Source organism: Pinus tabuliformis, chromosome X (assembly GCF_031772625.1).
Source record: "Pinus tabuliformis cultivar Carrire ecotype Pingquan chromosome X, CPIR1, whole genome shotgun sequence".
Taxonomy (NCBI): Eukaryota; Viridiplantae; Streptophyta; class Pinopsida; order Pinales; family Pinaceae; genus Pinus; species Pinus tabuliformis.
Window position 1 is genome coordinate 293,000,522 of NC_142308.1, and position 25,352 is coordinate 293,025,873.

General features: G+C 33.8%; 1 protein-coding gene across 1 annotated transcript; it reads right to left on the reverse strand.

The window, feature by feature from the left end:
• Window positions 1-3,949: 3,949 nt before the first annotated feature.
• LOC149139551 (uncharacterized) lies at window positions 3,950-5,606 on the reverse strand. Its single transcript, XM_089448696.1, has 3 exons — window positions 5,313-5,606; window positions 5,118-5,180; window positions 3,950-5,011 (listed from the first exon to the last, which is right to left on the reverse strand). Exons 1-3 carry the CDS (start codon window positions 5,508-5,510, stop codon window positions 4,589-4,591), a joined length of 684 nt encoding a protein of 227 aa, XP_089304822.1. The 5' UTR covers window positions 5,511-5,606; the 3' UTR covers window positions 3,950-4,588.
• Window positions 5,607-25,352: the final 19,746 nt, after the last annotated feature.

Below are 25,352 nucleotides of genomic sequence, written 5' to 3' on the forward strand. Positions count from 1 at the left end.
ATATTCCCAAGTCGTTAATGCCACAAATTTTCAGCAGACTTATCCGATGACATCAATTCTTGTTGTGGTGTACTCTTCACATCTAGTTTGTAGAGTCCTTCTGTATGAATACCTGTAGAAATAGGCTTCATCTTATCCAACAAGTCTTTAATAATACAATGAGATTTAAGGAATTCTACCTTGAGATCCTGATCTGTAATCTTTGATACAAAAATCGGGTTTTTCTTAATACCGGGAACATACCACATATCAGATATATTCCTGATCTTTCGATCAGGCAGATTAACAAGAACATCTCCATGTCCCTTGATCTCATACCCTCTATTATCTCCAAGGTATACTTTTACTCTAGTGTTGGATTCTCTAAAATTTCTGAACCATTGCTTTTTACCTGTCATATGTGAGGAGGCTCCAAAATCTACGAACCAAATATCTGATTCATCCTCCTCAATAGCTAAAGCAGTCTCAGCCTCAGCCATAAACAATCTGACATCCTGATTCTAATCTGCATCTGCATCAGCCAAATGACCTGCATGTCTTCTCTGCTTGTACCTCTCCCCATCTGCCTTTTTCTTATGGAAAAATTTAGCAATATGGCCTATCTTACCACAATAAAAGCATTTAGGAGCAAAGTCATGTTTATGTGAGGTCTTACCTTGTGGTGTCCTTTTTCATGATGCGTTGCCTTTCCTGTGATCAGCCACTGCTCTCCCCTTCGGCTTGAACTTGGTCATCAATGCAAGATCTAGATTTTGAGGTTTGAGAGACAACCTCCTTTCTTGTTGTTGTAGAAAAATCCCAGTGAGCTCTTCAAAGCCTAGAGGCTTTTCTCTTGCATTCAATCCGGTTATAAACATCTGATAATCATCCGTCATGCCGTTCATGGTAATTGTCACCAGATCATCATTTGCCACGGTCTGACTGATATAGGTTAGTTTATCTTTAACTTCCTTTATCCGAGATATGAATGAAGAAACAAAATCATTCTCCTACATCTTGATTCAGAGAATCTTCTTCCTGAGGTACAAAGTTCGACTGGTGTTCTTGATCTCATACATCTCTTTGAGAATCATCGAGATGTCATTCAATGTCTTGCAATCCCGAATGTGAGGGATGATTCAATCCTTGACTGATAACTTAAGTAGCACCTTTGCCTTCATCTCCCTTTTCTCCTAGTCTTGAATTGTTGTATTTGATCCACCAGTTGCAGTAGACCGGTGGCAATGCCATAGACATTCTATCCCTCAAGTAGAGTCTGGAGCTTAAATTTCCAATTTGTGTAATTGGAACCATCAAGCTTATTACTCTCATTGAGATGAGCTTCAGCGATTTGATTATTCATCTTGAATGAATAAAATCTTTAACAATTTCAGCAACTCTCAAATGTTAAAAAACAAAACAATACCCTCATCACTGAGAATTTCCTTCACAAAAACAATTGCCGTGAATGATAATAATTCCTCAAATTTCAAAGGAACTCCAGATCTTTTTTTTTTTTAAACATCACTCCAAATTCTCTTAAAAGAAAAAATACGCACCCCCTTTCTTTTTATTAAAATAAGGAGACCTCCAATTAAAAAATAATCCATAGAATTTTTAAATTAAAGCTTTGAAAAAACTTCAATTAAAAAAATAATTATCTCAGCGATAGGTCCAGCTGGCAGCTTTGGTAATCAGCGTCCAAGCCAGCACACGCAGCAACGCTGGGTGATCTCATCTCTGCCTCACAGCCTTCCGTCGAGCTTCTCCAATTAAACGCAGGTCTAGAGGACTTCCTCCAATCACACGGCCTCCTGAATGTTGCTGCAACCTCCTCCTTGCAGCGCCTACGTCCATCTCGATGCAGGCCTCCTACAGGCTGGTGCGAGCTCCTTTCACCCTGGCAGACTACACAAAACACAGTCTTTTTTTGTTTAATCGCACTCCTCTTCGGCGATTAACCACAAGTCGTCCACCACGCAGATATGACAGAGCCTCCTTGGCTTGCCCACCACACAGGTCCAGAGGCACGCCTGGTTGCATGCATCCAGCACGGAGTCCTCTTACGCAGCCCCCTTCAACGCAGCAACTCGGGACCTCCACGCAACTTCCAAACCACCACGCAGCTTCCAAGCCACCTACGCAACCAGCAAAAACAATCATCATTTCTTTTCACTTTGGATTCGCAACTAGTCGCTGATGTACACCTGAATCCTGTGACGATGCAGCAAATAAAAAATGAGCGTTGTGACGATGCAGCAAATAAAAAATGAACGTAGTCTCCAAGAGTCGGCACGATTACTCTTCAGTCCGCACGTGACGATGTCACGTTCCTCAACTCAATGTACAGGGCTCTCCTTCCTGTAGCTCTGATACCATGTGAACAGTTGCACATGGAAGACATGAATTGGAAAACAACACAGGAGGAGCTCACAGGTGCGGATCACCAAGAGCTCCTACAAGCAAATATGCCGCATATGCTTCACATCAAACTCCAATAATAAATAGATACACTTAGATGAAGATAGTAATCAAATCCCGAATGATAAGAACTGAATGTCCAAGAAAAGCACCATCATAACTATGTAACAATAATCACCTAATCTCCATTAATTCTAACAACTTCCCTATTCAATATATATTTGAAACTTCTTCCCTCTATACCATTGACCACATCATAATCAAAATCAAATCCCGAATGATAAGAATTGAATGTCCAAAAAAAACACAATCATAACTATGTAACAATAATCACCTAATCTCCATTAATTCTAACAACTTCCTTATTCAATTCATGAAACTTCTTCTTCCCTCTATATCATTGACCACATCATAATCAAAACTGGTGACCACATCATAATCAAAACTGGCTGATTGTTAGTTCCCTAGATCATTGAGTTCCCTCTAGATCATTGAGCACATCATAATCAAAACGGGCTGCTTGTTAGTTCCCTCTAGCTCATTGACCACATCATAATCAAAACGGGCTCTGCTTATTTAATTTTATTCACAGATTTGGAACTCCTCTCTGAATCAACACGGTTGATTCAAGAAAATGTGATATTTGATGTATAAAACAATTACTTCATGTCTCGGAGAAAAATGGATTCTACCTCTTATTATTATTGTTCTTCATGTCTCGGAGAAAAATGGATTCTACCTCTTACTATTATTGTTTTACAGAAAATATTAATATTCAGAGCTCATAACTCAAAAGAAAACAGAAACCATCCTTTTTCGATATTCAAAAATCAAAATGGATTCTACCTCTTACTATTATTGTTTTAGTAAGAAAATATTAATATTCAGAGCTGATAACTCAAAAGAAAACAGAAACCATCCTTTTTCGATATTCAAAAATCTGGAAAGAAAATGTGATATTTGATCTATAAAACAATTACTTCATGTCTCGGAGAAAAATGGATTCTACCTCTTATTATTATTGTTTTACGGAAAATATTAATATTCAGAGCTCATAACTCAAAAGAAAACAGAAACCATCCTTTTTCGATATCCAAAAATCTGGAATTCTTTCGTTCTGAATCAACCCATTGAATGCAACATGATCAACCTAGTGAATGCAACAAGATCTGACACTGACCCAATAACAATTTAATATTGACCCAATAACAATTTAAGGTCATGGCCAGGTGAAAAATAGGTTCTACCTCTTATCCTCTAATTCCTGTGTTTTACTGAATATTTCTTATTCAAAATAATAAGAAAAAGTCATAAATCATCATGCTACACCATTGTAAACACGAAACCAAGGACTTATAGCATACCACTATTGGACGAAAATTTTCATCTCAGTTTCAATTAACTATCTTCTCATCACATGAATCTTTGTAAGCAAAAATTCATCACAATTCAATTAACCCTATTTTCATCACATAAATCTTTGTAGGAGAAAATTCATCACAATTCAATTAACCCTATTCCCATGCATCACATATTAAGTCTCCGTAAGAGAAGATCCATATGGAGATAGACAGCCTATATTTTTTCTGCATGTTACATTCGAAGTCTAAACAACCTTGTTTGAATGCCCGGAAGCGGGTTTTTTAACACCTGACTCGACTGATATATGAAGCAAGGCATGAAGTAAGAACTACGCCATGATGCAATAGAGGCAGAGGAAAAGAGTGGCAGCCAACTCGAAAGATCGAGTTCCACCTGCATGAAGCGCCACTCAGTACAAATCAAGAAACACTGACTAATAGTGAAGAACACAACAGAACATTAAGATCAAAGTCTCAAGTACAGCTCCTTCAGTGAAAGTCAGGTCTTCAGTTCTGAGGACAGTGTTGCTGCTGCTATTATGATGTGGATCCGAAATAACATTCTAATTCTTTCCTTCCTGCAATGAAAAGTAATTCACTCTGGCCGATGCAAGATCAGGTGGAACTTGGTAGATGTGAAATGAAACTTTGAATTCTTGCATATGTCTTGAACTTTGAAGTGTTGGATATGAAGTCCATCTCATCCGGGAACTGATCCAATGCAGTCCCAAAACCGATTGCCAGACACAAATATGAGACTGCCCACGAAAACCAAATCCCTCATAACGAAACCGAGAGCAGCTGTGAGAAGAATCAGACAGTTCTCCTCAATCTTTCTTTGACGCATACACAACTCGGCAGACATCATACTTGAGATTCTTGGCTCCTAAACTTCTCCAAAATGCTTCTGCAGCGCAGCCATTACGCTTACCCAACGCAGAACAGGCAGCATCTACACTTTCCCACTTCGCCAGTCCAATTATACACTTACTGTCCATAGAATCATAGAATGTATAGGAATGCAAACCCTTGGTCTTCGTGAAGTAAGACTTCAATAAAGCAAGACAACAGTAAGATAATTTGTCCTGATTTTTACCTGCCGAGTAGATCCTTCGCACACTAACAACATCTCCTACATGCTTCTGCCTGAACGCAGACAACCCTGCTTTACTCTCTTCGCAGTTCATTTCAAACCACCCAGTGTCCACCATTCGAACAGCTGAGGAAAATCCCTTTGTGAATGCCGCAGCCTGCAAAACACATTATCAATCCCTGATATAAATGGAATTGAAACTGAAATAAATATAAGATGTAAATGAACTGAAATCTTATCCTGTTTGAGGATTTCCAGGTTACCTCTGGAAGATTTAACCAGGGATTTACATCTTCCTGGCCCCTTTTCTCAGCAACAGCCGCTGCCTGCGATCAAGAAATTTATCAAATATCACCCAATACTGTTTTGTGTGTCTAGAGAAAGCAAATGTAGTTAAGATAAAAAAAAACCAAACATACCCAAATGTAGTTGAGATTAAAAACAAAAACAAAACATACCCAATTCTTGTTGATACTTCTGAGGATGTACATGCTAATATCCGATCCGCGGCTGCTACACTTCTCAATGGAGGCGGCCGCAGCCACCATCTGAGCCACAACATCATCCATGTTGCAACCTTCATGGGGTTTGAATATCGAAAATGAAACCCTTACGCTTTGTTCAGAATGCATAATGTCTGCTGCTGCTATTGCCATTTTTTCAACGATTCAGCGATTGTTCAAAATTTGCTGTTGCTGTGTCTGGAGTTCAGTTGATTGTTCAAAATTTGCTGTTGCTGTGTCTGGAGTTCGGTTGTTATAGCCTGATTGATGGAGAGAAGTGCCACTAGATATTTGGATAGTGGCTCCTAGGTCTCTGTTAATGAATTTGAAACTCGTCTCTGACAAAACACACTCTCTCTCTCCTACATACGTGTCGCTTAACTAGAAAACCGACCACTACGATCATACATTACCTGACACGAAGTGCGTTTTCCGATTTAAAAATCCATAGGATATCAAAATGGAGTCGGTCGCTTGGTTCCGTGTTGCTGTATGGTTGCTTTCCTACTCCCAAAATTTTGTGGGCGAACATGTGTCTCAAGAATTGTTTGCAGCTTTTAGCATTATCGCAAGGGACAAGGAAAGATTCTTTCTTATAAACCAGTCTACATGCGTCAAGTACGTTTCGAGTTGGGCGTGGGATTCAATTTTCGGGGCGAGGTAACTTTATTTTCATTTTCAATTCTTGGTTTTTTTTTCCTTATCCGAGAGAATTAAAAAAATATTTTACCTTTGCAAAGTTATTAAATTCTATAGTGTTTCTATATTAATTTGGCATAGTACATCTATTTTATAATTGCATTTAATTATATGGGTTGTTACATTAATTTTAAATAGTACATCTATTTTATAATTGCATTTAACTATATCAATGGAGGAACATTGGAAGCCCCAAGAGTTAGCTCAATCGGTCAAATCAAGTGCCTCGCCAATGGGAGGTCACAGGGTCGAATCCCGAAAGCTCTTGGGGTTAGGTCAATAAATAGGCCGAGGGGTGTTGATGCCCTTCGGGTGGCGTCCACTCAGTGTTTAAAACCCTGGACGTAGCGACTACCCACTGACCCGGATATCCGTGAACCAGTAAGTGAAAAAAATGGAGGAACATTGGACAAAATTTGATTTATGTATAGATTTAACTAAAGTGAAGGGAATATGATTCTTTCTTAGTGTGTTCGAGCTTAAGTCTATAGTGCACCAAAATGAACCTATCAAAATGACAACTTTTAGTCGATTAGCAAGGGTTCGATGGGGTGCCCCATTCCTTGGGAGGCTAGTTCATCTAATGTAGAGTTTGTTGGAGCATAGGACATGAAAATAATTTATCTCTAGAGGGATTCCAATTCAAAGCATATATATCTGAATATTGACTAGAGTTGAGGGTCAAGGGAGGGAGTGCTATAAAGCAGGGTCTTTTTGACATTTTTGAGTCTTTTATTATAATTAGGTTGTGCATATGAAGTGAGACCAATATAGAGATTCCTTGCACCAAGCGACAGTTATGCCTAAGGGAAATAAGTCATTGTTGATCAACATTAGTTTATCGATGTTATTATTATTTTTTAGAACATATACTCCAACTTGAATGTTTTAGTTTCAAATACTTAGTATTTTTAACATCATGTAGATTAGAAGTCTTCCTTTTTACTGATTTATTTTGTGCATTCTTCATAACTTGAAACTTTCACAACAATTATTCATTTTCACGTATGTGGGTTGTGGGTTTTCTTTTTCACAAAATCATGTTTCATCCCACATCTTGCATTCATCACTTTGCATCTCACAATACTCAAAATGTACCACATTTATGTGGGTTCTAGATCACCTTTTTATTGTCGATGACCCTAGATGACCCTTCTGCACACGACTCTTCTCCAAATTAACTTTCCCCACATTACTCAAATCAACGTGAAAACTCCCATACTTAGCCATATTTTTTTTTAACCACCTCCTATGCATGTGGTTGCAGGAGACCTCGTCCTACACTATCACATATCTTGCATCCCACATTCCACATCAACTAAACTCCTAATTCCTTTTCTATGACATATTAGACTGTCATAACCGACACATATTTCACATGATCCAAATTCACTCCTATATTGAATGGGTAATGGTTTTCACTAAGACTTAACTATCCATTCATATTAAATAAACAATTTTTATTCATGAACCACCTTCCATGACACTTATCAACATAAGCACGAAAGATAATGATATATGCAATACAATAATATCCCTGATTAATCGGATTTAGATCATTTTCACGTTGACTATCTCTAATAACTACCAAAAGGAAAGATGGAAAGCATAATAAAAGAAGCCTCTTGTGAAGACATTATTAACACACCCACGTGACACAGTCATGATTTCCAGTGGTTCCTTGCTTGTTGGTAGTATTCAGAAGTCAACCCAAAAGAAAAGAGTAGCAATAAGGCTTGGGCTTATTGTACATGTTGGGTGAATTCTCAAGTTCCGTGATTTTTTAGAGTTGATTTCTTTGTGTGTCGAAAAGTTTGATAGCTAAAAAAGACATGTACGACTTGAAGAAGCTAGAAAAACTCCCATTCTATTAAAAAAATATGCTCTGATTTTGGGAGGCCAACCAAGTCTTCAAGATTGAAAAATCGTCACCGTTATTAGTAATCACTATAGAGGAAATAACTTTCCCAAAGAATTCTTGAAGAAGCCTAATTAAAACTTGTTTAACGATAGTAAAATTGAAGTATGCATGTTAGATAATACATATAGAGAATTTGCAAATCTCTCTAGAAGCATTCTTGGCCAAGAGTCCATTTATTTAGTTCATTGGTACTTTATTTATGTGTTAGATTACTCTATTAATGAGGGAGTTGTTTTGAACTTGGTTCATAAAATTTAAGTAGAAATCTCATATTAACTTGGAATTTTCACTGAAACAAGGAATTTCTTCATGGCTTCATACATTATTTATGTTATTGTTTCTTGAGATCTCTTTAAAAGCCTACTTAGGTGGCAACACTGAACTTTTTGTGTATCTAGTACAATTTTGGTATTGATCACTTTGAAAACACAATACCCAGTTTCATTTCTATCAAGAATAGACCTTTTCCTTGCAAAATTTAAGAAATTGCAAGTAGTTATTCATCCAATAGACAATACTTTAAAGCTATAGTTTTTTTAAAAGGAAAGGAAAAATTTCAAGTACACGAATAAAATTTATTTATTCCATTGTTTGGATATGAGGGGAACTTCTTAGTGCTTCCAATTTATGTTTGTGATAGAATTTTCTTGGAAAAGGTATGTCAAAAATACACACATGGGCAAATCTTTTAACAAAAAAATGAAGAAATAGTTCATACATTTACTATTGAATTTGATAGCTTTACTCTAACAATATATCTCATATTGATGAATAGGAATTAGAAGCAATTGAGGGTTTTGATGTTGAAGTTATTTCCTTATCGCATCTTACTTTTGTTGGATATTGTGCACTCTTTCAAGAAAGACATGTGGAAATGGGAGGATACAATCAAGTCGTTCATGATACCCCATAAGGTTTTCATGGAAATATAAATGTCTTGATAGTACCAAAAAACAATATAAACAGCATGGGCGTTGTGTCACAAATGTTGGTTCTACATCACAACAATTGATCCAAATTAAATTATTATATTTTTTTTCATCCATCACCATTCTTATAGGGTGTAAAAATTCATAGAAATCAACTTAAAAGCGTAGTTTTAGTGACAGGACCCAATTTGGATATTTATGATCTGAAATCTTCTCAAACTGGGTCGTAAATCACGTTTTATGGAGGTAAAACGTTTCCACCTTGGAAATGCACCTGCTAGAGAAATCGTAGACACAAAGACATTTCTAATGGTGAAAAGGATATTTTAATTGGACTTGAAGTGCAAAAGTTATGCTTCCTAGAAGATAGCATATCATAATTGACCACCATAATTCAAAAGGATGCCACATCCACTCTCGTTACTCATGGAAAATAGGTTATCCACGTGGAAATTATGGAAAATAATTTCAAAGGGTCAAATTGTAACTCACATTAATGTTTGAATGACTCAAAGTTAACCCCTAGTTGGCTATTAGCTTGTATTATAACTAGGGCACTACGAGGAAAAGGAGTTTCATTCTATTTTCTTGCATTTTGTTCCATAGTAGACTACAATAGCTAAGTGTCGAGAGAGAAAGAGAGAAAGAGAGAGAGAAATAAAGGGTGTTTACGTTACGTAGAAACCCATGTGTGACAAGTCTCATGGAACTCTATACAGAATGCCTTCTCCTTTGTATTTGCATCATTTCCATTCTAGAAAAAAAGATACTAGAGTAGCTTGGCCTTTGGGCTAGGTTTTCTCCCAAAAGAATTTCCTAGAGAATATTTTAGTGTTTATTATGGTTTGTGAGTGTTTGTCTTTCACTATTCTCTATTTTCTACATTTATTTATTGCATGCTTGAGTGAAAAAAAATAAATAATAATAAATCTAGAATCTAAATGAAATAACCCTTCATAGTAGAGATATTGGCTTATTTTAATAGATTGAGTGTTTATTATGGTTTGTGAGTATTTGTCTTTCACTATTTTTTATTTTCTACATTTATCTATTACAAGCACCGATGAAAAAAATAAATAATAATAAATCTAGAATCTAAATGAAATAACCCTTCATACTTAGGAAAATAAAAAGATTAATGTGCATTAATAAAATATGGGTGAGAAAGTTCTAAGTGACGAGGATCAAGTCAATTTTAATCTTAGCCGTTGATTAGGGACTTAATCTCGGCCGTTGAAGACTCAACATGAAAAGTATAAGAGGAGGCTTGAGGGTCAGTTGGAGACACACCAAGAGATCAAAGAATACGATTTTCTAGGGTGAGGTTTGCTGAGGAAATCGAGTTAGTGATCAGAGTTGCAGCGAGGGGTAGTTCAACAAGGAATTTTCATCCGAGGCTGAAGAATACATAGCAGAGAGGTAGTGTAGTGTTGGGAGAGACAACACAAGCCCTAGAAGGGCTGATGAAAAGGCCATAAAGCTGACGTAGTGAGACGCAGAAGCTGAAGGGGCTGACGCTGGGCCTTAGAGGCAGCGCTGGGGAGATTTTGTGTGGCAAACTGGAAGCAGATCAACAGATTCAAAGCCAGGAGAGGGTGATGCAGCTCTTGGAGGAGTGACGCAGTTCCATAGCAGTGCTTGGAGCAGCTTTCGTTGTCCAACATAGGGAACAACCAGAGTCACAGTGGGGTTTGCTCATTTGATTGCTGATTTGCCGGAATATTTGTCTTCGGATAAAGGTACTACTGCTGAGGATATTCTCTGTTGGGTGAGCCATTTCTGGCACCCTAGTTGTATTCACGAAATCTGCTTAATAATACAAACCCTCTATATGTTGCACCGGTTTCCCGAATTGGGTTTTTCTAGGGACAATTGTCCAAAAATAACAGTGTCTCTTGTGTTATTGACTCAATTTATTTCAGTGCATGATTTGTATATTTGTGAAGGTTGCAATAATGTTTACTTCGATGTTTATGCAATTAAATAACTTGTTAATATAAATCACAAGTAGGAGATTGTAAACCAGTGATTGCAGTAGGGGTTTCTAATCTGTTAGATTCAGGAATTTTCACAATGTAGAGTTGAAATATGCATGCTCAATTTAAGATATGTAGTTAAGCCTACTCTACATTATCATATTAGCGGCCTGATTATTGATGAGACACTCATTTTTGTCTTTACTATTATCCTTTTTGTACGAGGCAAAACACATCATTTCAATCTTAAGATTTATAAATTATCTACTGATTTAAGTTCTAATATTATAATTCATAAATAGTTTTGATTATGAATTTTCAATATGTATTTTTTAATTAAAAAATATTATAATTTATTCTTTGTACTTGGCCTATCGTCACCATATCTGGATCCTTGCTTTTCAAAAACCCAAATCCATATTTGAATCTAGGTAACTTGGAATAAACGGGATAGTGGATTTTACCAAGACCACTAGGGTGATGGAGTCAACATCATAAAATAAGGAGGTTTGAATATTGTAAAGATGTAATTAAGAGATCATTAATGTGCGATAATTAGTTCAAGATAAATTTTTGAATCATGCAACAATAAGTGAAAACCCTTACCCATGATGTAGCACCACAACCATCAAATTAGAACAAAGAAATAACGCGTAACCATGAACAATTAAAAACCAACCACATATAACACAAGTACCTACTTAATAAAAATTTTACGTTTTAAAAATCATTAATTTTGTAGATAAAATTTAAAATCAATCCGAGGAAAAACAATAGTACTAAAATAAAAAATTATAATATTTTTTACACAATAAAACCATCTTTTTATTTTATATTTTACAAGATAACAAAAAGTAATGACACTAATCACTACATATTTCTTGAAATAACATCTTATTCATATATTAAAACATTTTTAATATTATTAAAATGTGACCCAATTAAGTGGATTTGGTAAAACAATTTCCAAAATTAATCCTTTAAAAGAAATATGGCGTAATAGTATCACCGTTAAAACTTAATTTTTTAAAATTAATTATATTTAAAAATTATCAATATAGTATTAACACCAATTAATTATTAACATAAAAAGGGTTGGTATTGGTATTTCTATAACACCAATTAATTATTAACATAAAAAGGGTTGGTATTGGTATTTCTATTTGTTTCTAATTAATAAATAATGCTTTAAATATTTCTAAATACTAATAAATTTATAACTATATAAATTTTCATTCGCACAGTGGGTGACCATCGACTCTCTATTAGAAATGAAATGAAATTTTAACATCCATGAGACTAGATATAGTCTATGGGACCACTAGCTTCCCTGCTTTTTTCCTTTTGCAATTCAATCCTCTTATTATTCAAATTAATGATGAGCTGACCCAACCTTCTAATAGTCCCCTCACTGAAAAGACAATGCCAAGGAACCGATGTTAACATACTGCTGTAACTATCTTTGATGTCTCTGAAAGCATCACATTCCAAAATGAAATGTTTTTCCGATTCCACTGCCCCAGAAGTGCAAAAAGTACACACCCATTCTTCCCAAGCTTCTTTAGGTCTTTTCCACCGACTTGTTTTGCACCGTAGTTGATGCGAGTTAGTTCTTAATTGAGCAATAAGAATCTTTGCTCTCCATGGAATGCTAGCTCCAATATACTCTTTTTGTTGGAGATCACAAGTGGGGTTGAATTCTTAAACATAGTATTTCTTGATCACAAGAAGTTAGAGATCGACCATGAATGCATGTTGTCGGGACAAGTTGGGGGTGATAGAGCCTTCCACCTGGTATTTGTATGCCAATAGGATGCATTCATCCCGCAGAGTAAAGACAATGGAGTAGGGCACAATAATAATATTTGTTTGGCTTAGGGGTATAGTGCTTCTCAGTGCCAAGGATTGCCATCTCGATTGAGGAAGATTCGTTCATAATGTATTAAGGTATCATTGCACTAAGTACCTCCAACTTTTATGGATGGAAAGATGTTTGTCAACTCTTTGTTGCTCTTTTAAGTATGGCCGCAAGCTTCATGGTTCTTTCTTCATCTAGTGTGGTGGCTCAATAGCTTTGACTAAACAGAGTTTGAGTTTTGAGTTTGGTAGTAGCAAAAACCAAGACCCCTTTTAGTCCTGTGGCTGGTCTCTAACTCTCATATTCAAAATTGTTAATTATGTTGAGATCCTCATTTGGTGAACAAGACATGGGTAATTCTTACTAACAATTATAATGTCTATTTTCAGTTTCTCTAGCATCTAGACCATTGTAATTGGGTTTTCTTAAGTAGAATTTCTGGGTCACGATGTTTAGCTCCTTGTTATAATAGTGGGATCTTTGTCTTTAGCCTTTTGTATTCAGGGTTACGAAGAGGGGGTGGAAAACTAAAGTCTCGAATCTCGACTCTCTCTCAACAACATGATAGCCTCTGCAACCTCTTCTTAGAAAGGTGACCCTCACTTTGATTTTCGCTATCTCATTTATCTTGGCTTTCTTCTCTAGTGCTATTAGTTTATTTTAATAGATTGTTGTGCCAAATCATCAACTCGATATTTATTTGTTGTAATTTATAGATCAACAATTCCAAAAATATGATTCTACATCTCACGCTAGAAGTCAATATTCAAGATATTAGTTTATTTTAATAGATTGTTGTGCCAAATCATCAACTCGATATTTATTTGTGGTAATTTATAGATCAACAATTCCAAAAATATGTTTCTACATCTCACGCTAGAAGTCAATATTCAAGGAAATATGTTGAAAGTAGCGTTGGAGATCTCACGCTAGAAGTCAATATTCAAGGAAATATGTTGAAAGTAGTGTTGGAGAATGTGGTGATGGAAATCTCCTAAAATCAACTTGGAAAAGACAAATCCTATTGTAGTAAGTTCAAATTTCGATGATGAGTCAGTTAGATTGCATCATGCAATGTATGAAAATAATTCTTAAAAATTACCCTTGAATAAGTAAATTTGAAAAAAACTAAGGTGAAAAACAATTACCTGGAATCTAGTCTAAGAAGACCCTATTTATTTCGATGATGAGTCAGTTAAATTGCATCATGCAACGTATGAAAATAATTCTTAAAAATTACACTTAAATAAGTAAATTTGAAAAATATCGAGGTGGTTGACAAGATAAACTTAGAAATTAATAACAAAAGAATAAAACCCTCAAAATTGTTTGAATCCAGTAAAGCAGCTAGATATGCGTTGACCTATTCAAATTTTGTCAAGGCAATAGAAAGTATACTGCTAAAAATAATAATAAAGGAACTAGTGATGCCTTTCTAACAAAAAACGTTGTACGTCGAACCATGTCTACCATTAAAACAAGCCAGATCTCTAATGATACACCAGAAAGTAGTTTAAGTATTGGAGGAGGTTCAATAGTTTAATAGGAATATGAAAAGAGATAGTTGATAATATCAATAAAAGGATTTATATAATTGTGAAATTTTAAAAATAGTAATATAGAAATAGATAGTTGATAATATAAACTAATCTAGATCCAATTTACTACTAGATCTATTAAGTGACGAGAGGGATCAAATCTCTTGAGGTGCAAACTTATTTTTTGAATGTAAAACTTGAGGAAATGTTTACACCTCGAGGGATTTGATCCCTCTCGATAGATCTTGTATTAGGATGGAATCTCCTATTAGGATGGATCTATCGTGTGCGGTCATACAAAATTTGTGGAACATCTAATTATTTTGATCATTTTAAATATGATAAATATGTCTAAGATTAATTTAGTCAATTTAATTTAAAATGTGCTTAGTTACCTCAATTTGTTGAGATGAGAGAGACTATTAGTAACTTTAATAATGAAAATGATTAAATTAAAAATTTGAGTGCAAAGTGTCAATGTAACAATTTTGATTGATAGAAAATGTGAATAGTAAAAATATAATCAATTACAAACACCCTTCATTGGGATCAATAAATTATTTTCTTCTACTGTCCCTATTGTCACACCTATTAGTTTTTCATTTTCTCATATCGATCATATGAAAATAGTAGTTGGAATCATAGACCATTCAAATATTTAACTAAACAACATACGTTGTCTCTGTTGCTCTCCAATATTAATAGTAGTTTTCTCCAAAGTCAATCACTGTGACTTAAGGAGTTTTAAACACAAAATAATTTGCAAGGGTAGTTATTTTCTATTACCGCGTTTGAATGAAAAGTAATTAACAATGTTGAATAATGTAAAATGAGAATAATAAGAATGTATCCCATCATAAATAGTTTATAGTTTCAAGAAGAAAATATTTTGGGTAAGCAAACATTTTATTTAGGATGAAAATTCAATTATTGTATTGTTGAATTACTGTAACACATAAGTCAATGCACATCGTGAATAATTTTTATGTGCTTACATTAAGAGAGAGTGTGTATGTTTTGTGGGTGATAAGGAGACACATGGGGAGATAGAGATATAGATGGGGGGAGAGAGGGAAGAAGAGAGAGGCAAAGACAGGGAGGGAGGAAGAGATATAGATATGGAGAGAGAAATTTCAGAGGGAGAGAGAAGGGGAAGAGAGAGAGGGAGGGGAAAGGGAGGTAGGGAGAGAGAGATAGATAGATATGGAGAGAGAATGTGTATGTTTACGAGGTTAGATATAGAGATAGAGAAGGAGAGGCAATGGGAGATAAAGATATAGATGGAGGAGAAAGAGATGTGCTTACACTGGAATCAATGCACATTATTAATCTAACTACTTTGATATTAATGTACATCATACATCTAGTTGCATCAAAACAAAAATCAACATCTACACTAAAATCAATGCATCTAGTGCAAACAATCAAATAGGATTAGAAATCAACATCTATACTGAAATCAATGCATCTAGTGCAAACAATCAAATAGGATTAGAAATCAATATCTACACTGAAACCAATGCATCTAATGTAAGCAATCAAATATGAGTAGAAATCAACATCTACACTAAAATCAATGCATCTAGTGTAAGGTATTAAATAGGATTAGAAATCGACATCTACACTGAAATCAATGCATCTAGTGCAAGCGATCAAATAGGATTAGAAATCAATATCTACACTGAAACCAATGCATCATGTGCAAGCAAGAAAATAGGAGTAGAAATTAACATCGACACTAAAATCAATGAATATATTGTAAGGTATTAAATAGGATTATAAATCGACATCTACACTGAAATCAATGCATATAGTGCATGTGATCAAATAAGATTAGAAGATGGAGCGAGAGAAAGATAGAGAGATATGGAGAGAGAGTGTATAGTTTTTGGGGGTGAGAAGGAGAGACAAGGGGGAGATATAGAAATAGATAGGGCGGGGGAGAGGGTAGATATGGAGAGAGAGTGTGTATGTTTAGGGGGTGAGATATAGAGATAGAGAAGGAGAGACAACGAGAGATAGAGATATAGATGGAGGAGGAAAATATGTGCTTACAGTGGAATCAATTCACACTATTAATCTAACTACTTTGAAATTAATGTACATCATACATCTAGTTGCATCAAATTAGAAATCAACATCTACACTAAAATCAATGCATCTAGTGCAAATAATCAAATAGGATTAGAAATAGGGAAAATTTTAAGAACCACCCTAAATTTATATGTATAATAAATGGGCTAATCCCCATGATACATAGGAAAAATGGGAGGCGATTTTATCAATAATATAATATGTATATATAATTTTTTTGGCGAATCTCTCACCAGATTATATTATCTTGTACAATGATGGAGAATCTTTCACTGAATTATAAAATCTTGTAAGATCTTGGCAAATCTTTTACTGAATAATAAAACATTGTGAAGTCTTTGCGAATGTTTTGTTAAAGTATGAAACCATATATGATAATAAGAAAACATATTCATTAAACTGTAATATACTAGCATACATGTTTGGAAAAAAGAAACATAATTTTTTCTTCCTACAAACAATGTTCCAAGTTTCAGTGGCCGTGTTTGTCAAGGTTCTTACAATACACTCTTTCATATCCTTCTATTAGTTTTGATAATATTCCACAACAACGTTCTTGTAGGTATTGATATTGACAACGAGTTCTGTCAAGGTAGGAGAGATTAATCTTTTCTCTACAACTTTTGTCAAGCTACCACTTTTTTCAAGTTATCAAATTTCTTTCTTATTCCATAGACTCCAACTGCGAGATAAAAAAAACACATCAAGTTTGTTTACCCCAACATGCCAACAAGTAGCAAGCCCCAACTATATTATATAAGAAAGTATTAGGTATCCCAAAGGCTTGAAGGGGATCTAATTGAAAGAAGTGACCATTGTGAGAATCCTTCCAATCAATATATGAATATATAAATGTAGATTTATTATTATTTTAATTGGAAATCTTCAATTAAATAATAAAATTTAATTACGTCTCTCCCAATCTAAATTGCTTATTAGCATAATTCACTACCCTCATAGATCTCGCATTTTTTAACAGCGTTGTAACATGTAGATTAATTTCCTTTTTGGTGAACAATCTCCACCTTTTAGGAAAACATCGTGCAGTGGCTCCAACCCCTACAGATCATTAGGACAAACTAAGAATAGCACAGAAGATGAAAGGTTGTACAAACCAACTTATTTTTCAAAAATGGTGAGAAATCTTCTGCGAGGGTGATGCGGAAATAGTGGTAAGGTTTCATTGTTTTGAATTTTTTTTGTTAAATCAGAAAAAGTTAAAAACCAATATTAATGGAGATATTGGTATTTTTTACTAAATTTTGTGAAGTGACTAAATGTAGCTTTAACCATTCACCTTAAGATGTTTTTACAACATAATTTCCTAAGTCTATTTAATATCTTCAGTATCATAAAAACCAACCTATATCCATCTTAAGTCAACATCTACCACTCTTAGGGGGATGAAATCTATTTATCCCTCTGAGCACTTGGTAGACCCAGAATTAAGATGGATCTAAGATGATAGAATTTCCCCTTTAAATAGTCTATGCTCACATGAATACCATGGTATTACCATGGGTAAATACCATGGGTTATCATAAACCTGGAGCTTAAAAATTACTATTTTTAATTTATAAAAATTAATAAAATTAATAATTGATTTTTATTTTATTTCTTATTTTAACCAAGTTAAAATGTTTAACATACATTAAATTACAACATCCATTTTTACTCTTGATCCACCAAGCCCCGAGAGGGATCAAATATTTTTCCACTCTATGCTAGTTTGCATATCACAATATTTGATCCCTCTCGGGTCTTAGTAGATCCAGAGTAAATATGGATCTATGCTGGTTTAATTCCCCCATTTAAATAGGCTACATTCCACGTGAATACCATGGGTCAATACCATGTGCCATTTTTATTTTTATTAATACTAATATTAGGGTTAATAATGTTTTTTTGCATGGTATTAATAATAATCTAGCCCATGGTATTTGGCCCATAGTATTTTGCCCATAGGTTTCACCTAAATATAACACATTTTTTGAGTGTCCTTAAATATAAGGTGACTTATGGAGTAAATATAAAAAAATGTTTTATTTGTTTACCATACCTCTCGTTTATTTATATTTTTATTAATTTACCATACCTCTTTTACAAATATGGTATTTGGCCCATAGGATTCACTTAAATAAAACCTCTTTTTTTTAGCCTTCATAAACAGAAAGAGAGTTATGGACTAAATATAAAAAGAGGTTTTATTTATTTACCATACGTCTAGTTTATTTATATTTTTATTTATTTACCATACCTTTTGAGTAAGTATAAAAAGAGGTTTTATTTATTTACCATACCTCCACTTTATTTATATTTTTATTTGTTTACACCCTTGCATGTATATAAGGTTACTTATGGAGTAAATATAAAAAATGTTTTATTTATTTACCATACCTCTCATTTATTTATATTTTTATTAATTTACCATACCTCTTTTATAAATATGGTATTTGGCCCATAGGATTCACTTAAATAAAACCTACTCTTAAAAATTAGGGCAAATGGAAATGGAAGGTTGTAACTCCTAATTTCAAGGGCTAAATTTACCTTTTTCACCCTCTCCCTTAAAATAAGGTGGGCTATTTGAGGCGATTTGTAAAAATGTACTATGATACAAAATATTCCCCCCACTAAAAATTTAAAACTCCTTAATTTCGCCTAATGGCGAACATTCGCCCCTAAAATTTTCCATGATTAGAAATCAATATCTATACTGAAATCAATGCATCTAGTGCAAGCAATCAACTAGGATTAGAAGTTAATATCTACACTGAACCTAGTGCATCTAATACAAGCAATCAAATATGAGTAGAAATCAACATCTACACTGAAATCATTGCATCTAGTGTAACGTATTAAGAATGATTATAAATTGACATCTACAGTGAAATCAATGTATCTAGTGCATGCAATCAAATAGGATTATAAATCAATATCTACATTGAAACCAATGCATCATGTGCAAGAAATCAAATAGGAGTAGAAATCAACATCAACACTGAAATCAATGCCTCTAGTGTAAGGTATTAAATAGGATTACAAATCAACATTTACACTTAAATCAATACATATAGTGCATGTGATCAAATAGGATTAGAAATCAACAACTACATTGAAATCAATACATCTATTTTAGTGAAATTCCAAAATATTCATGACTTTCTAAATATAACTTCTATGTCTCTATTTGTTTTTGTGTGTCTCTTTCTTCTTCCCTCTCTCTACCTTCTATTTTGTGTCTATCTCCCACCCCCTATCCTTCTCTCTCTTTCCCTCCCTCTCTCCCTCGTCTCTCTCTATCTGCCTCTCGCTCCCTTTCTCTATCTTTCTCTTCTTCCCTCTCTCCCCCTACCATCTATTTCTATACCTCCCTCTATCTCTCCTTATTTGTCACTCTACCTCACCCCCCTAAACGTGTCACACTCTCTCCCTCCCCCCCGCATATCTATCTATCTCTCCCTCTTCCTTTCCCTTTTCATCTCTTCCCCTTCTCTCTCCCTCTCTCTCTCTCTCTCTCTCCATCTATATCTCTATCTCCCATCTATCTCTCTTCCTCCCTCCCTCTCTTTGCCTCTGTCTTCTACCCTCTCCCCCACTCCATATATATCTTTATCTCCCCTTGTCTTTCCTTCTCACCCCCAAAACATACACACCCTCACTCCATATCTATCTATCTCTCTCTCCCTCCCTCTTCCTCTCCCTCTCTCTCTATTCTCCATCTCTCTCTCTCTCTCTCTCTCTCTCTCTCTCTCTCTCTATCTTTCTCTGGCTCTTCTCTCTCCCTCACTGACTCTCCATGTCTCCCTTGCCACTCCTTGTCCACCTTTCTCTCTCTATGTCTTTCTCCCCCTTCCAACTCCATCTCTCTCTCCTCTCTCTCAAGTCCTCTCTCTTTTTCATTCCTCTCTCTTCCCTTCTCTCCCACCTCCCTCCACCTCTCCCCCCATCATACACACACTCTCTCTCTCTCTGCACCCTCCAACTTTGTCACTATCTCCCTCCCTCTCTCCTTCTCGTTCTCCCCCTCTCTCCCCTTTCCATATCTATGTCTCCATGTCTCTCTCTTCCCCCTCTTTCCCTATCTTTATGCTCTCCTTTTCTCTCTCTTCCCTCCTCTCCTTTCTCCCTCATTCCATCTTCATCTCTCCCTTGTCAATCCCTCTCTCTCTCCACTTCTATCTCTCAATGTCTTTGTTCTTCACTCCCTCTCTTCACTGCTTCAAATCCATCTCTCTCCATCCATCTCTCCCCCTCCTCTCTCTTCCTTTCTCTCTCTCACTCTCTCTCCCACCTCTATGTCTCTCTCCCAAACTCTATTCCCCCTTTCATATCGCTCTCTTTCTTAAATATGATCCCATTCTATTGTATTTAAGAATGTATCTAAATTAAAAAAAAAAACTTAAATTGTTGTAAAATATTAAACCTATATTTTGGATCAATCATGTTAAAAAAAATACAATAATAAAAAATTTAAAAGAATCATGTACTATCTTTCTTCTATCATTGCTAATCACTTTGCTTTCTCACTTGGCTTGGATCCTTGGTTAAGATGCATCTAACATGGTTCTTTATAATATTATTTATATTATATAAATTTGACATATGCATATATAAAAGTATTCACATTTTTCAATCTATTAAAACCCCCATTTAATATCTATGGGAATATTGTTAGTAGACATGAGGATGGAGTGTTTAGGTATACCTCAAAAGTAATTATAACCTTTTTTCTCTTACATTTAATTAAATAATGTTATAAAATAAAATTAAGATAAAGTATTTGTAAAATATTTTGATTTTGAAATAAGTTATGGTTTTTAGGAATGTGGTATTGATAAGTCATGGTATTGGCCCATGGTATTGTAAGAAAATAATTAAAATCCTAGACTCATAATATAAAAATCGAAAGTATGAATGGCCCATGGTATTGATAAACCTTGGTAGTAGCCCATGGTATTATAATTTTCTTCCCTTCTCTCCTTCTCTATCTTTCTCTTGTGGGTATGGCCCGTGGTATTGTAAAAAAACCTACTTAGAAGTTAATAATATCCATAGTAAATATTTATGATTAAAAGCCTTGTCATATTGTAAATATTAAGTTTTTATCCGCTTATTAATTAAATTTATAGATGGAACACATCTATATAAATTATTCTAAATATATTGATTACAATTGAGTCGACATTACAAATGTTTACTTACATTAGAAATATTTCATTACATCTACACATGTGCCCTATATTGGGCTCTTACATTAGATTTCTTACATTACATCTACACATGTGACCTATACTCGGCTCTTACATTAGATTTCTTACATTACATCTACACATGTGCCCTATATTGGGCTGTTACATTAGGTTTCTTACATTACATCTATACATGTTACATTAGGTTTCTTACATTACATCTATACATGTGCCCTATACTCCGGTGTAGAGCAACTCTAAGCGCAAAAAGTGAATCATGTGACTGTAAAGTGAATCATGTGACTGTAGAGCAACTCTAGGTGCAAAAAGTGAATCATGGGAGGGGAAATAGGGTGGGGAAATACTAATTAAAATGTAATATTATTAAGTTTTACCTAATATTGCAGGTCACACCCCACCCTAAATATTACATTCTACTTGATATTTCCCCTCACTCCTACTAATTCTATAGTTGATTTTGTTTACTTTTAAATTACAAATATAAAGAAAAATTACAATAAGAAGTGGACCCATTAAGGGGAAATATTGGATAAAATGTAATATTATAGTATTATATTTTATCCTATATAACATAGTAAAAAGTGGATGGAGGTAGGAAAAAATATCATTACATTTTTCCTAATATTTCCCCACCTTGGCAGACAAATGCCCAGTGACAACATATCCATAGAAAATTTTTACCATTACACTAAAGTTTTACCTTTATATGCTACATGGATTCAATTCCATCATTTTCTACAACTAATTATGTATCTAAATATAACATCAAACTAACATGAATCTAGACTACTTTAATCCCCCTTAAATAGATTATATTCCAGAGGAATTCCATGTGTCAACACCATGAATTTTTAAAACCATGGGTCAATACCATGAGTCATTTATATTTTTTATTATTTAATTTTTATATTTTTTTTTTGTTATTTTAATTTTATTTTCAGCAATTTACAATGTTTACATTACATTAAGTTAGTCATCTCTACCATATTTTAATTTTCTTTTCACCTAGTCAAAATGTTAACATTATATTACTTTACGTTACACATTTCTGGCATACTATAAACATTAGATCTTGGGGCAATGAATATTTATATTTATTCCTCATACTAAAAAGTATTTTTTTTTTAATGACTTTATCTCATTGTATAAAGTTTGATGTAAAGTAAAAGTGAAAATTCAAGTATTTAAAAATAGCTCACATTGATTTTTAAAGTAACATTATTAATTTTTTTTAAAGTAACCTTAGCCACAACATCTCTTACATATACATATATTAGCCAACATATATATATATATATATATAATTTTATTATTTTATTTTTTTAATGTAACATTACGTGACAACATCTCCCTTATATATTGGATTATAGAGCTCCACACAATAAAATAATTTATATAATTGTGAAAATGTGTAAAATAGCTACTTCTTTAACTAACTTGTCCATAAGCAATAATTCTTCTTTGAATATTTGTAAAAGGATGTTGAGAACGATGGGATAAAGGATTTAGATAATTATGAAAGTGTGTGAAGTAGCTACTACTTCAGCTAATTTGTCCATGAGAAATAATTCCTTCTTTGAATATTTGTAAAAGGATTTGGAGAACGATCGGATATTTTATAAGGAAGCTTTAACTATTTTTATTATTAGTGTCAGATATGAATGAATCCTAAAGAAAAGGAAAGACATTACTATCTTGTTATATGAAAATAATTAACACACTGTTAGAGTTAAAGTCCATATGCGACAACACCACGATGAGAAGTGACTTTTTCTTTAAGTTGATCGATATGAATACGGAATTGGTGGTTCTCAATTTAGTTATGGATGTAATGTTATTATTTCGATAGAAAATGCAATGTATGTTGATGTACAAAAGGTTATATGCGGAAATGACTTATCTACTTATATTATATATTTCAGTATATTATAAATTTTTATTTAATTATTTTTATATTTTGGAAATGTTTCATAGAGAATTAGTAGGAGTCATAAATGGTGTAATCAATGTATTTGTATTTTAAGCATAAGATTGTAAATATGCAAGTTTTTTTTTTTTTTTTTTAAATGTAATTATATTTAAATTTCTTTGTAAATGTATTTGATTTAATTTCATCTATGCAATATATGATTCCTTACTTTTACTATGCTAGATGTTGATATCAATGTATATTTAGTTGTATCCATGATTTTGTGAATGTTATAGCATACCATTGCAAGGATTTATTTCTATAAATACTTAATCTTTTTTAATGAATTTCTTGTTTCTATTTTATTTTTTTTGTTCTTTATTAAAGAAGAGTGCCACCTCTATAAAAGAAGGGGGAAACTATTTCTCAAATGTTATCTTTCAGGTTTGACTATTCCCAATGATAGAAAATTATTATAAACCATATTGGGGATCTCAACAAAAGGTTGGTTTTGTAGACAACAAAATTTTCATGACTTGTCAAAATCTAGTTCAACCCCAACTGCTAAATTGAATTGAAGATAAAACAGGTGTAAACATGTGTAGTTCATAATGTTTTTCATGTGTCTTTACTTAAAAAATATGTACATGATAATTCTCACATTCTTGATTAGAAAATTCTATATGTGGAACTCGAAGGAGAATTTCTAATAGAACCTCTTTGTATTCTAGACTAGAAAGAGATTTTCCTCCGAAATCGAGCCGTTGTTCGGGTTATATTGCAATGGAAGCACTTAACTCCTGAAGAGGCTACATGAGAGCAGGAAGATGAAATGCAGAAAAAATATTTAGCATTGTTTTAGAATGAAGTAACTACAAAAGTGCGAAAATAAAGGCGGGGAGAATGTAATGTCCCTCCATTGTTGTAATGTTGTTTTTAGTTAAACTGATCTATTTTAGTAGGAAAGGAATAAAAGCCATAAGATACATTGGAATATTTATATATTGATGTAAATAAGTATTTTATTAATAAATAAATGTAATTTAAGTTCTTCGGAATAAGACACTTGGAAATGAGATTCTTACCAAAGAAAGAAAAAAGAAAAAGCTCATTGTTAAATGAGATTAGAATAATTCTTTCATGATAAAAACTCTAGATACATTTCTAGATATGTTTAATCAATAGGAGAAAAATATCCATTAAACTGCTTTGTTGGGGAAAGATGTTAATCTTGGATAAGTATAAAGCACCATGGGAGAGAAAAGCATGCTTTATGGAAAGCCTGGGCATGTGGATAAAAAGACCACAAAAGCGAGACGACGCTAAAGGAAACTAATCAGGAAAGAAAAATATTAAATACTTATTGTAAGGATCAATAGGGGTTGTTGATTCTATAAAGAGAACCTCATTGTGGGGGTGAACTAGAGGTACTTAGTTCAAGGTTGGGTGGGAAAGAGTGCAGAATTTCCCAGTGTATTTCTGACAAGTTCATGGGTAGATCTTCTGTTATGACAATTTCTAATGAAAATGATTATATACAGATGGTAGGAATTGTAAGGGTGTTGGTTAAATTAATTTATATTCCAATGATTATATACTAATGGTAGTAATTGAATTACTTTTGGTTAATTATTTTAGATGCAAGTGTTTATGTATAGATGATATGAAAAATACTTGTGTTTATTATATTATAACATGCGGAAGAGAATATGCACATATGATGAAAAGTTAAAGAAACCATAGTGAGAAATTGTATTTGATTGTATAATATAGAGTAACAGTATTTATTGTTTGACATGTTCGAGAATGTAGTATAAGGTTCAAGGTAGTTTATAGGAGTGATATTCCTTTATAGAGT

What these genes read in the sequence shown, in the direction of transcription:
- LOC149139551 (XM_089448696.1), bottom strand. Translation starts at nt 5,510, where the DNA reads ATGGCAATAGCAGCAGCAGACATTATGCATTCTGAACAAAGCGTAAGG. An exon ending in GAAGTATCAACAAGAATTGG is followed by an intron (nt 5,181 to 5,312) that starts GTATGTTTTGTT and finishes TCTTGATCGCAG; the next exon opens with GCAGCGGCTGTTGCTGAGAA. An exon ending in CCTGGTTAAATCTTCCAGAG is followed by an intron (nt 5,012 to 5,117) that starts GTAACCTGGAAA and finishes TGTGTTTTGCAG; the next exon opens with GCTGCGGCATTCACAAAGGG.